Below are 14,380 nucleotides of genomic sequence, written 5' to 3' on the forward strand. Positions count from 1 at the left end.
GAATGGGTTCAGATAGACATATTTTCTACTTTTATCTGGGACTGTTATTGACTTTAAGGCAATCGTGTCTCTGTACAGCCACACAGAGCTGCTCCATGTGATAGATACAACTTGACTGTCCCTATATAGACACATATCAGCTGTTCTGTAGGGAGAGTGAAATTGGTTTAAAATAAAGTGCAACAATTCAAATGTAGCTTGCTATGATGGTAGGAGTCTGGTATGGGTTGGTTATTGTAATGGTGTACAGTGAGTGTGTGGGATGCGTGTGTAGATATGTGCTAGTGTGTATGTATGTGTGTTACTACTCACGCTGTCCACAGCCAGGATCTTAGCCCAGATGAAGACCAGCAGGGGTCGGAGCTCCCGAGCAGAGCTCTGTAGCAGCTTCAACACGTAGGGGAAGATCCCTACTGACAGGGCCTGAACACACACAAGAGATATTATTCACTTTAAAGTTCAAACCCAAAGAAATCACAACTGGCTTTAAGTATTGTGTGTTTTTAGCAACACCTGTATAATAATAAAAATACTCAGAGGCTCCTAAGGCCCTAAATCTGTGTCTATTTATTTTAAATATACCACCCCTTCCCTAATTGGAGTAAACTAATGGACGACAACACTTAGGCTTCTACTTCCAGCTTATACATACAGTACTATATCCATTTTACGGACAAAGTATATTTTACACGAGTTATCTTTTGTTTGTTTTTAGTCCCATCCTTCAGCTACCCTCAACCCCTCCCATCTATCTCTAAACACCATCCAGTCCCATCCTTCAGCTACCCTCAACCCCTCCCATCTATCTCTGAACACCATCCAGTCCCATCCTTCAGCTACCCTCAACCCCTCCCATCTATCTCTGAACACCATCCAGTCCCATCCTTCAGCTCCACTCAACCCCTCCCATCTATCTCTGAACACCATCCAGTCCCATCCTTCAGCTACCCTCAACCCCTCCCATCCATCTCTGAACACCATCCAGTCCCATCCTTCAGCTACCCTCAACCCCTCACATCCATCTCTGAACACCATCCAGTCCCATCCTTCAGCTACCCACAACCCCTCACATCCATCTCTGAACACCATCCAGTCCCATCCTTCAGCTACCCTCAACCCCTCACATCCATCTCTGAACACCATCCAGTCCCATCCTTCAGCTACCCTCAACCCCTCACATCCATCTCTGAACACCATCCAGTCCCATCCTTCAGCTACCCTCAACCCCTCCCATCCATCTCTGAACACCATCCAGTCCCATCCTTCAGCTACCCTCAACCCCTCACATCCATCTCTGAACACCATCCAGTTCTAATTTCTATTAGACTTCTTCTTTTCTTAACTATGCTGTGATGTTTGACAAAAGTTCTGAACCTACATACATTTTACGGACACAGTATATTTGACATGAGTTATCTTGTTATTTTTCATGTCTACTAGTTGATATAGATTGTTTCTCACCAGACAGTAGATGAGTGCTTGTTTATCTACAATAATCATCTCTCTGTGCTAGCTAACCTTGTATTTAGGCTATGTGTTTGTGTATTGGTAGACAAGAACGCTGTATAGTTTCTCACCAGACTGACGGCCCAGGGCCCCAGGTCCAGGAAGCGGCCGAGCAGGTCCAGCGCTCTCAGCCTGTGAACCTGACTCAAGAGGACCTGAAGGAGACCAGGGAGGGGGCAGAGGTCAATACTGTGGTGCGTTCAACGTGTTTAGTGGCATCGCGAGCAAAAGGAGAGCTGGAACAGGTGGCTCACACCACTAGCCAATATGCTGGCACTGGCGGTTGTTTGTCTCGCTCTCCCTCTGTGTGTGTGTGTGTGTGTGTGTGTGTGTGTGTGTGTGTGTGTGTGTGTGTGTGTGTGTACGTGTGTGAGAGTTTTGGCTGCTTCAGGTGTACATACCATATTAGCATTATAGGTCTGTGTGTAATGAGGTGAATATGAATACATGTGTATGGCTGTGTTCCCATCAGTGGAGGCTGGTGGGAGAAGCTATAGGAGGACGGGCTCATTGTACTGGCTGGAATGGAATCAATGGAACGGTATCAAACAGATCAAACACATAGAAACCACACGTTTGACTCCATTCCAGCCATGACAATGAGCCCGTCCTCCTATAGCTCCTCCCACCAGCCTCCACTGGTTCCCTGCGGTATATGACATTGCATTTGTAAGCATGTGGGTGGGGTGTTATGGTAACAGATTGTGTGTGTTTTTGGCACGCCAGCACCACCAGGACCGGACGTTGGCGTGTCCCCATGCGACCGCGTTGTGGGCGAGAGGACATGTGCGCACGGAGGGGGAGCGGATTCCTCACGGCCCACCCCCCCGACCAACCCATACACACTGCTATTTCTATCATGGCTTTGTGTATTATTAGAGCAGTGTGACCTCAACCCAACGACCGTGAGGGAACGCAGGAGGAGACCGGGGTCGGACCGTGCCAGGGCTACCCCCTCAACCCTGCAGGGGAACACCTGGGAAAGGAGAGCCTGGGAATTTGTGGTCTGTCTGTGTTATACAAGAGGAGGAATATTCAGCGTTTTATGAGCGGTTTGAATCGGAGGGATGAAAAAGTATACTTCTGAATGATGGTATTATATAAACAGCCACTAATGACACACACACAGAATAGCAAAGTCACTCATCAATCTTGTCCCAACTGCTGAGACAAGTGACAGTGACTAATCAGCATCATAAGTGGGCACACACACACACACACACACACACACACACACACACACACACACACACACACACCTAACAGAGCAAGACCAGCTCAAATGACAGAGTAATCTGCTCTTTCATTGTCCTGTCAAAGCATGTGGGTGATCATCAGGGAGTGAATCAACCAGTACCGCTACGTACAGATGTTCAATCTGCAGCCACCCACTGATACACTGTCATAATGATTGAATGGGCTTTGTGAGAGTGTGTCTCCTCGAACACCAACCCTTCTGAGCTAGCAGTCGTAGGACATCACAATGACATCGTCATCTCTCCCAATCCTTTTGTTTCAATGGGAAGTCTGTTACTATGACGACATCAAGAGGCATTCTCTGTCTGACCCCTCCTCTCTTTTACTTATTTTCCCAAAGCTCCTTATCAACAGATTACACACAATCACACGCTATATATCGCCGAGAACGCAATGTCACAGCTTTATATATTACAGATCAACGCAAGATTGTCTGTTCTACCGTGTGTGTGTGTGTGTGTGTGTCTAAGAGCTTACGTGGGTGTGTACAATGCTCTACATGCGCACACCCACTAACACACACAAATCCCACTCGTTTTCGCACCCACCCAACAAAAAAGAAAACCCCTCCACACTATCCCTCCCCTATGGTTCTCCCAGACCGTCTCCTGGTTTTTATTTGCCTTTCTTTCCCCAGTGGACGTGTGAGGGAAGGCTGCAGCTCACTGCTCTGCTGAGTCAGGGGGAAATGACCACGCTGAGTACCGCATGGAGCCGTACAGCATAGGGGCTAGGCCAGCACAACAACACATGGGGCTACTGCTGCTGTGAAGTGCCACTTTAAAGAAAACATAGCCTGACATAAAGGGCGTTAGGGAGAGGGTGATGGAAGGAGAGAGAGAGCAGCGAGGACTAGAGAGAGAGAGAGTGCAAGGAGCTAGCGAGGCAGATAAATGCATTATTGGTGGAGATAGAGAGCAGGCCATGATTTAACTGAGCCAGGCTTACAGACAGCACAGCAACCGCTTGACATTTTAAGGGCAACTCCGCCACGCCACTTTAAACATTTGGAATGTTATTATAATTGTATATTTTTGCAGTGGTCACGATTTAAAAATACATATAGGGTAATTACAGGGGAAGACATATTGTTCCCAAACTGAGATTTAAACAACGATGGAGAAACCTCCTGGATTATCAACCCCATCCCTCACCATCGTACAGAACGAGTCCCCGGCTGCGCCTCACAACAGGACAGGCTGAAATGCGCCCATTAGAATTTTGATTACAACATGCGCATAGGCTCCAGTTGTTTTAACGGAATAGTCTAAAATGTTTTGTCAGCTCAGATTTACACAAGAGGCTTCGTTCTTTAAATGTATTACATAAATATATATATATTTTATGCATTCATTCAGGATGACAGTGCGGACCGAACCAAGGTTCCCGTACCGAACAGTTTGATACGAATACGCGTACCGTTACACCAATATTATGACGTATTTAGTGATGTCCTACACAGTTTTAGTGTAATTTTATGACTTCATGTCTATTGACTTCTGTGATGTTTTCAAGTAGGATCCCTGAGATGACTAACACATTAAATTAAATCATATTCAGCTTTCTATATAACCAGTCTTTAGTTTTCTGATCATATTGGAACTCCCTGGTTGATGTTGCTCTGGTTGTCTTTGTCTAATAACATGTATAAATAATTTAAATAGATGCTCAAAAATCTATAATGACATTTAGTCAGCTTATGACAATACTTTTCTGTTGTTCAAGGCTCAAACTCTCATGATCCCATTCTGTAAAACCACTCCCACCGTCACCGATGAAGTTGCAGCTCCCATTGCGTTGTTTCCAATTAAGCAATAAGGCATGAGGGGCCAATACTCCGCGATGCGTCGTGCCTAAGAACAGCCCTTAGCCTTGGTATATTGGCCATATACCACAAACCCCCGAGGTGCCTTATTGCTATTATAAACTGGTTACCAACGTAATTAGAGCAGTAAAAATACATGTTTGTCATACCCGTGGTATACCACGGCTGTCAGCCAATCAGCATTCAGGGCTCGAACCACCCAGTTTATAAAAAGCCTATATTTTAGAAGAATTAATTGTAAACGTCATACTTTTTATTAGTTCCAAACGGCCTACAGTGTTGTTCGATGGTTGCTTGGACAGTCGCTAAGGTATTTAGTTGTTATTGTTGAAAACACTAGATGCAGCAGGGTTAGCTACTTAGCTAGATAGCATTGCGTATGTGAGCGCCAAAGGAAAAGGCTTCAATCATGAGAGACCAGGATGTGTAGTGATTTGCCTGTAAATTTCATAATAAATGTTGTGTTCTAACAGGCCTAACATTTACATGTTGTTTGGACTGTTGTTTAAGATTAAACTTGGCTGTTATTGTTGCAAACCCTATTATTTCGGATGTAGCAGTCGGGCTAGCTAGCAGGCTAGCAAACCATCAGATCCAGTAACTTATTGTTAGGATTCGTTAGCATCTAAATTCAAATGATTTGTGAATGTAATGCAGTTAATTGATGACAATGACATGAACATTCAGCATTATATAGGGCATTGACTAGAATGTAGTGAAATACTGGCTAAATTCAAGAGGGCGCTACTTAATGTCTAAACTAGGCTGTCAAAGTTAGCGCATTAATAACGCGCTAATGTGTAACATTTTTAATGCATTGATTTTTTTTGGACATCATTAACGCATTTTCTTAGTTTGATTTGTGTGGAGATTTTTTTTTGGACATGTCAAACACAGCTCACCAAACGCTGCAGAAAACCAAACGCTGCAAAACACCAACCTCACATGGCCACAGCACTAACCCAAGGTTTAAGGACCTGAAGAGCCTTCCCAGACCTGAGAGGGGTGAGGTGTGGGCTTTGGTCAGCAACTAGCTGAAGGAAGAGAAGCCTGCACAGCAACCTGATAAAGCAACATATTCAGAGCCACCAAAGAAGAAAGCTGCCCTCTTGCTCAGTTCTTCTGAGTGTGAGGAAGAGGAGGAGTCCATTGAGAAATGTGTGGAGCATTACAAAGCAGAGTATGGAGGACTGTCCACTATAGTGGTGGTCACAGCATGCAGGGGCACACAACAGGCTGGCCTGCATTGTACGAAGGTACCTGGCAAAGCCTGCCACATCAGAACCGTGTGAGAGGTTGTAATCACTCTCTGGGCATATCGTACAGAAGAAGAGAGTAGCTTTATCATCTCAAAATGTCAACAGGCTTGTTTGTCTAAGCAACTGGCTCAGTGAAAAGAAATAAGGAGGACTGAAGTGTATGGTCACAGGTTTATGTTCTGTGGAATTCATGACATTGTTGGACAGGTTTATGCTGTTTGTTCTTGGTATCCATAGTACAAGTTATTTTTTATAGCCAACCCTCCAATCAGCAATTGGGAGAACAATAATTTGGATTGGCTAAAGCTTTAACAGTGTGTGTGTGGCCTACTGGGAGCATTAGTAAGTTACAGGAATTTTGTATTTCTTAACTTGTTTATGGTGAATATGCCAGGTTAAGAAAATTGTGATACATAATATTTTTGGTGTTTCAGTCCCTACACACCTACAACTCAATACACAGCTTTTGTTTTTAAATGGAAAAATCTTTATTTTGCACCAAATGTAACATTTGCGATTAACTACGGAATTGAATGTGATTAATTGCAATTGATTATTTGAATCGTTTGACAGCCCTAGTCGAAACCTAGTTCTCTTTAGCCAATGTCATCACATAACCTTAATATGCTTACTGATTAAATAAGAACGTTCGTTTGTTGGAACCGTTGCCAGTTTAGATCTTCCATATTTCGGCATTGGGAGGTGGTAAGATTAGGAGTCGTTTCCACACTTCAGACCAATCAAATTCAACTTGATACCCTTGTTATTTTCATCTCCAGATCCGGGACTTTCTATTCCTCAAAACCCGGTCATTCAACGTTGAAAGGGGCCATTTCTATGGCGATTTAAAGAGAAAGACTCAGAAAACTGAAAAATGTTTTTCGGGGAGGGTAGATATTTTACGCCCGATGGCGTGTGTGTATGTGTACCTGCAGTACGATGGGGAGCTGTTCGGGGGGGTTCCTGTTCTCCACTCCCATGGTCAGCCACACCTGGAACGCTGTCAGCTGCTCTGCAAAGAACGGACTGTGCTATTGGGATGAAACACAAACACAACCGTTTTAATAAATCTATGATGAATAGACATACAGTACATTGATACTGAGCTCACTCACACAGAGTACATACAAAAGCATGTGGACACACCTTCAAATGAGTGGAGTCGACTATTTCAGCCACACCTGTTGCTGATAGGTATATAAAATCGAGTACACGGCCATGCGATCTCCATAGACAAACAGTGGCAGTAGAATGGCCTTACTGAAGAGCTCAGTGACTTTCAATGTGGCACCGTCATAGGATGTCACCTTTCTAACAAGTCAGTTCGTCAAATGTCTGCCCTGTTATTGGGCAGACATTTGTGCTGTTATTGTGAAGTGGAAATGTCTAGGAGCAACAACAGCTCAGCCGCAAAGTGGTAGACCACACAAGCTGTCCTCGGTTGCAACACTGACTACTGAGTTCCAAATTGCCTCTGGAAGCAACGTCAGCACAACTACTGTTCGTCTGGAGCTTCATGAAATCGGTTTCCATGGCCGTGCCCCCGCACACAAGCCTAAGATCACCATGCACAATATCAAGCGCCGGGTGGACTGGTGTAAAGCTCACCACCATTGGACTATGGAGCAGTGGAAATGTGTACTCTGGAGTGATGAATCACACTTCACCATCTGGCACTCCAACAGAAAAATCTGTTTTTGGCAGATGCCTAAAGAATGCTACCTGCCCCAATGCATAGTGCCAACTGTAAAGTTTGGTGGAGGAGGAACAATGGTCTGGGGCTGTTTTTCATGATTTGGGCTAGACCCCTTAGTTCCAGTGAAGGGAAATCTTAATGCTACAGCATACAATGACATTCTAGACAATTTTGTGCTTCCAACTTGGTGGCAACAGTTTGGGGAAGGCCATTTCTTGTTTCAGCATGACAATGCCCTTGTGAACAAAGCAAGTTCCATACATAAATGGTTTGTCGAGATCGGTGTGGAAGAACTTGAATGGCCTGCACGGAGCCCTGACTTCAACCCCATCGAACACCTTTGGGATGAATTGGAACGGCGACTGCGAGCAAGACCTAATTGCCCAACCTAACTAATACTCTCATGGCTGAATGGAAGCAAGTACCCACAGAACATCTAGTGGAAAGCCTTCCCAGAAGAGTGGAGGCTGTTACAACAGCAAAGGGGAGACCAACTCCATATTAACGCAATTGATTTTGGAATGAGATGTTCTGTTCGACGAGGAAGTGTCCACATACACTACGTGACCAAAAGTATGTGGACCTGCATACAAACACAGCTGTGACCTCTCAAACACACAACTCAAAAATAGCATTATCCATTTAATAGTTAGAGCTAGAACACCATTCTCTAACACACACACACACACACACACACACACACACACACACACACACACACACACACACACACACATTAGGCTTAATGCATTGATAATGAACTGTACACACAGTACCATACATCTCATTGTAGAATGAGTTTAATAACAATGTGATTTATTTAGGTTTTGTGTGTAAGTTATATAAGCATGTGCACGGCAAATCAGCACGTCGATGTCAACAATGCAACATGCAGACACTAGTCATGAAACTAATGCAGCACACCTCCTCTCTATGACGCACACACCCCCCGATCAACTGAACAGAGCCAACTCTTATACCGATCTGTCTATTACATAACACCCTTACATAAGGAAGCCTCTATTGTAGCCTTGACTCCTACCAGCTGCAGTAGCGTGTGAACGCGTGCCACTTCTTTATGTACCAGCCTTCTGTTCCCTGCTTCCCTTCAGCCCCACAGAGCAGTCATGACAATTTGAGTCTGCTGCTATTAAATGCACCATGACCAGTTTCATCATCATCGTCCCCTTAATATAGCAGTGGAAGTTACAACAGAGGCTCTCTCGCTGACGAGAGTAGAGGGAAATTAATTGGTGAATAATCAAAGCACCACCGCTATGCTCTCACACAATTACATGCTCACACACAAGGAGCGAACACGCACGCACACACACGAGGAGCGAACACGCACGCACACACACACACACACACGAGGAGCGAACACGCACACACACACACACACACGAGGAGCGAACACGCACGCACACACACGAGGAGCGAGCACCTGCTCGCACACACACACGAGGAGCAAGCACGCGCGCACACACACACGAGGAGCAAGCACGCGCGCACACACACGAGGAGCAAGCACGCGCACACACACACACACACACGAGGAGCAAGCACGCGCGCACACACACACGCGAGGAGCAAGCACACGCACACGAGGAGCGAGCACGCGCGCACACACACACACACACGAGGAGCGAACACGCACGCACACACACGAGGAGCGAGCACCTGCTCGCACACACACACGAGGAGCAAGCACGCGCGCACACACACACGAGGAGCAAGCACGCGCGCACACACACGAGGAGCAAGCACGCGCACACACACACACACACACACACACGAGGAGCACACACACGAGGAGCAAGCACGCGCGCACACACACACGCGAGGAGCAAGCACACGCACACGAGGAGCGAGCACGCGCGCACACACACACACGAGGAGCGAACATGCACGCACACACACGAGGAGCGAGCACCTGCTCGCACACACACACACACGAGGAGCAAGCACGTGTGCACACACACGAGGAGCAAGCACGCGCGCACACACACACGAGGAGCAAGCACACGCGCACACACACACGCGAGGAGCAAGCACACGCACACGAGGAGCGAGCACGCGCGCACACACACACACGAGGAGCGAACATGCGCACACACAAGGAGCGAGCACACACACACACACAAACTAACAGAGTTCAGAGAGTTTCTCTGAATGAACTCAGAGAGAGAGGGTGAACAAGTCTCTTATCTCTCAAAAGGCAGACGGAGAGAGGGGGGAACATTTGTAGAGGACCCAGGTGGGTCAATTATAGTGCCATTAAGCATGCGTGGGCGACGGAAGAGAGGGAAGAAAATGGAGAGAGAGAGAGGGAAGAGGGATGTTCTCTCAGAAGTGGTAGAGAAGCGGCACACCTCAACAGGCCAGGTGGAGAACTGATAGGACTGCAGACTCGGAGGGAGGGAGTCACGCTCTGTAGAGATTCATTCAACTTTTTCCATACAAACTTTTGCAATGGGAGTGCATTGCTCTCTGCTTGATATGGTGTCTGAAAAGAATTTCATAGCTACGTTTTTTGAGGAGATATGGAGGAAGAGAGAGACAATTGAAAGAGGGAATAAGAGGGAGGGAGACAGGGATGTCAAACTAATTTCGCCGGCGGGCTGCATTCGGTCTTCACCGGGGTCCGGAGGGCTGCACTGAAATGTTATATTTTCTTGCCATCGGCCTTATGTTTGACAACACTGGAGTAAGAGTTCGAGGGCGAGTGGGAAATAGACCGAGGGCGAGTGGGAAATAGACCGAGGGCGAGTGGGAAATAGACCGAGGGCGAGTGGGAAATAGACCGAGGGCGAGTGGGAAATAGACCGAGGGCGAGTGGGAAATAGACCGAGGGCGAGTGGGAAATAGACCGAGGGCGAGTGGGAAATAGACCGAGGGCGAGTGGGAAATAGACCGAGGGCGAGTGGGAAATAGACCGAGGGCGAGTGGGAAATAGACCGAGGGAAAGTGGGAAATAGACCGAGGGAAAGTGGGAAATAGACCGAGGGCGAGTGGGAAATAGATCGAGGGCGAGTGGGAAATAGATCGAGGGAGAGTGGGAAATAGATCGAGGGAGTTCAAGTAAAGACGGCATAGATAGAGTGAGGAAAAGAGAGAGATGGGAGAGTTCAGAAGATGATGGTAGACGGCGTAAGGAGCCCTTACACAACCCCTGGTAATAATCGTATGTTTTCACAATCAGCTTTTCTACCCCTGCCTGGCCCAGGGTTTCCCCCCAGAGAGATTGGGAATTCAATACTATAATTGCAGTGGATTATTACACCATAACGGGATGCTAAACTTTTGTAGCTCATCTGGACAGACCGACTATTCTTTATCTACAGGGAGCTGCAACAACGCATCTTTTATGACCATCTCAAGTTCTATTTCTGGGTATATAATACATTTGTATTTGATTCGATATTTTTGTAGAAAAGCACAGAGGAAGGCGGTATACGGCAGGGCAACATGTACTGTAGTATACAATTCATACCACCCAAACAGACCCCAAAGATAATGCGTTAGCGCTGACTACCGCAGTGGGAAACTTTCAAGCGTTTGTGTTGAAAATATCTTGTAATGAATGATGGAGTTGCACTGACTGGACAAGTAGCCCCAGACAGGTTTACCAGGATGGAGTGATATGTTGACCACAGCTACCATAACCGCTATTGAGTCATTGACACGGATATTAGGCCTGACATTTCACCCCTGCATCCACTGGGTCAGATGGGTAATAGGATGATACACTGACTGGGCCGGGGAGAGTGTTTGTGATGAATCAGTGGAAATAAAATTGCATTTTAACTCACAGAAGTGCCAAAGTTACCAGGGTAAATACAATGAAAGTGAAAGAATTTGAAAGTGTGTAGTCAGACTAGTCAACCTGGAGTGACCGACAGCCATCCATCAGCTAGTGGGGTTATTTATCAGTGAGGTGTCAAACACACAGAAACTGTATCCACAGCATACAGGGCAATTTATCTTAACGCCTGAGGGTTATTCAAATGAAGAGGAAAAAAAGCCTTTTGCAGTGTGGCCCCGCAGGACCTTGGCGAAGACAGAAGTTGGACACCAGGCAAAATGAATTTGAGACCCCTGACGTAGACAAACACAAGGCATGACTAGGTCCCAAAGTTACCGAGGAACCCGCACGGATAAATGGAAAAAACACACTCACCCTGAAGGCAGTGCCCTCCTCAATGATGGTGGGCAGCTGAGAGAGACAGATGTCCACAGCCAGGTCCCATGCCTGCCTGTAGAGGAGCGATGCACACACACACACACACACGCACACACGCACGCACGCACGCGGCATCAACAACCCAAATGTCCAACAAACACACACAGACGGTCCTAGAGAGGACAGCATTGAGGCTTTGATCAATTCCAAAGTGTTCTTTCTCCCTGGTCATCATGTTTAATTCATACTGTTACATAACACACATCAAACTCCCTTTACTGCTGCACTCTCACAACAACCCCCCCTCCACTCACCAACCCCCCCTTTTCCCTATTTGCTCTGAGGCAGCACTTGGGGTCTGCAGCTAAGGAGTTTGTCCTCTGGTTAGAAAGTGCATGCAGGAATTGAGCATTTGGTTGACGAATGCAACAATACTCAACGTTACAGATTTGTTACAGTCATTGAACGCAACTCTAAGAACACTGCCTTTTGCCTATTCCATCCAGGTAACAGAGGAATCCAAGATAAATGACAAATACAATTCTCTACGGAGAAAGATATTTCCCTAGTAAAAGGATCCTACATGCTAGTTATAATCTATGTAGAATACAAATCATCATATCATTCACATAACACAGTGTGCATTCAATACACATATCAGGTCTAAATATCTGTAATCCCAGTGCATGAATATATCAAATATATGAAACATCTGGAATCAGTCGAGACAAGCAGACAAATATTTGTTCGGCGACAAAAAAACCCCATCTCTCTTGTTGCTGTTAGAATCCGTTTGGGAAGTGAGTGAAAAGTGACATGAAACGTGATTGGGATTTGATAGGAGTGAGGGGGGTGTGATGGCAGCAGGTAGCTTAGCGGTTAAGAGCGTTGGGCCAGTAACCGAAAGGTCACTGGTTCGAATCTCCGAGCCGTCGTTCAAAACTCTGACGCACTTGTCAAGTCAACACATCTGTCATTGCTGCTGTGAAGCGCATCACAAGAGCAATGCCAAAGAACAGATGTGTAAAACAATTGACATCATTGATGCAATTTCAATGTTGTTTGAGTTGCTTTGTGTATCACTAAATTTGCTTGAGATGATTTTACTGCAACACTGCTCAATGCATCCAAGTTGCTTGATATAGGCGTTTCAAAGAGCTGTCAGTCAAGGTGAGCTCATGAATAATAAACTCCCGCCCACAAAGCCTTGTCTTTTCAAACTTCCTGGTAGTTAGCCATGAGATTAAAAGTACTTTTTTTGCACGTTTTCAGCATTTCTAACAAAAACAAATATTATAGGTGATATTTTAGTCACTCAAAAGGCTATTTTACACAGAAATCAGAATGACAGTTCGGGACCTTGGGACCTTTAAGTGAGTATGAGGGAATTTGTGTCTAGTTGCTGACACTGCTATAGCTTCTACCTGCAGCAGAGCTTGGTGCAGCCATAGCGCCATACACCCCCACCACACACACAGTCATGCACACCTGTCCCCAGCCAATTTATATCCTAATAATGGCCCACTAATAAAGACACAAGAGCATTTTAATAACACTAGCGGGTTGTGTATGGACACGATCATCAATCAACATATTTCCCCAAACCCTCACAATCTCACCACCTCCACACTTTGTTTTTCTCATTTTCTGTGTCTCTTACTCTGTCCGCTACACACCTATTAGTCTCTCTTCCATTCTTTCTTCCTTCCTTCTTCACTGCTATCTAGCTACCTCAACACTTCCTATCAGTCTCTCCTCCACTCTTTCTTCCTTCCTTCTTCACTGCTATCTAGCTACCTCAACACTTCCTATCAGTCTCTCTTCCACTCTTTCTTCCTTCCTATCTAGCTACCTCAACACTTCCTATCAGTCTCTCTTCCACTCTTTCTTCCTTCCTATCTAGCTACCTCAACACTTCCTATCAGTCTCTCTTCCACTCTTTCTTCCTTCCTATCTAGCTACCTCAACACTTCCTATCAGTCTCTCCTCCACTCTTTCTTCCTTCCTATCTAGCTACCTCAACACTTCCTATCAGTCTCTCTTCCACTCTTTCTTCCTTCCTTCCTTTACTGCTATCTAGCTACCTCAACACTTCCTATCAGTCTCTCCTCCACTCTTTCTTACCACCCCTTGATCTCCTATGACTTCTTCCTTCCCCTCCCTCCACATTCTCTCTCTGTGCTTCCTTTCTTGCTGGCTCAAGCATCTCTTTAGAGCTGTGATGGGGTGTATTTACACAAAGGAAAACCCCAGATTATTCAGTGCCATTTAATGTCTTCTCAAAAAGAGATAATGGAGGCAATAAGAGATGAAAACAGGCGATCGCTCACTCAAGAGGCTTTCAGCAACAACACTCCCCCAACTAATGCTTTTAGCGACTGATGGTGGAAAAACACACAAAAGGATTTTGCAGACAGTTTTCAACATGAATCTAATGAATGGACAGACATTACATTTAAGAGAAAAAGCCAACAGAGAGAAAGTGTGTGTGTGCGCCAGCGCGTCTTACCACATGGCGTGCATGTATGTAGGTGGCAGGCGCGGACTGCTGACAGGGGTGCAGTTGTATGACCTCATTATCCTCTCGGCCAACAGGAAGTTGCGGAATAAACTGGCCACCAACAGGTCCTGACGAAAGAGCTTCTGGAACAGAT

General features: G+C 45.9%; 1 protein-coding gene and 1 long non-coding RNA gene across 2 annotated transcripts in view; both read right to left on the reverse strand.

The window, feature by feature from the left end:
* The window catches only part of LOC115189499 (regulatory-associated protein of mTOR-like), a gene marked incomplete at its 3' end in the record, with an annotated part of 31,897 nt that overhangs the window by 1,878 nt on the left and 15,639 nt on the right, over nucleotides 1-14,380 (reverse strand). The window contains exons 3-7 of the mRNA XM_029748111.1: nucleotides 14,236-14,380; nucleotides 11,724-11,799; nucleotides 6,777-6,878; nucleotides 1,578-1,661; nucleotides 313-423 (exon numbers count right to left, since the gene is read on the reverse strand). Of these exons, the coding sequence (XP_029603971.1) occupies nucleotides 313-423; nucleotides 1,578-1,661; nucleotides 6,777-6,878; nucleotides 11,724-11,799; nucleotides 14,236-14,380 (518 nt within the window). The remainder of the gene's footprint in view (nucleotides 1-312; nucleotides 424-1,577; nucleotides 1,662-6,776; nucleotides 6,879-11,723; nucleotides 11,800-14,235) is intronic.
* LOC115189500 (uncharacterized) lies at nucleotides 13,370-14,227 on the reverse strand. The gene is made up of 2 exons (XR_003876927.1): nucleotides 13,579-14,227; nucleotides 13,370-13,523 (listed from the first exon to the last, which is right to left on the reverse strand). It is a non-coding gene; the product is annotated as an uncharacterized LOC115189500 (long non-coding RNA).

The sequence above is a fragment of the Salmo trutta genome, unplaced genomic scaffold (genome assembly GCF_901001165.1).
Source record: "Salmo trutta unplaced genomic scaffold, fSalTru1.1, whole genome shotgun sequence".
Lineage (NCBI taxonomy): Eukaryota > Metazoa > Chordata > Actinopteri > Salmoniformes > Salmonidae > Salmo > Salmo trutta.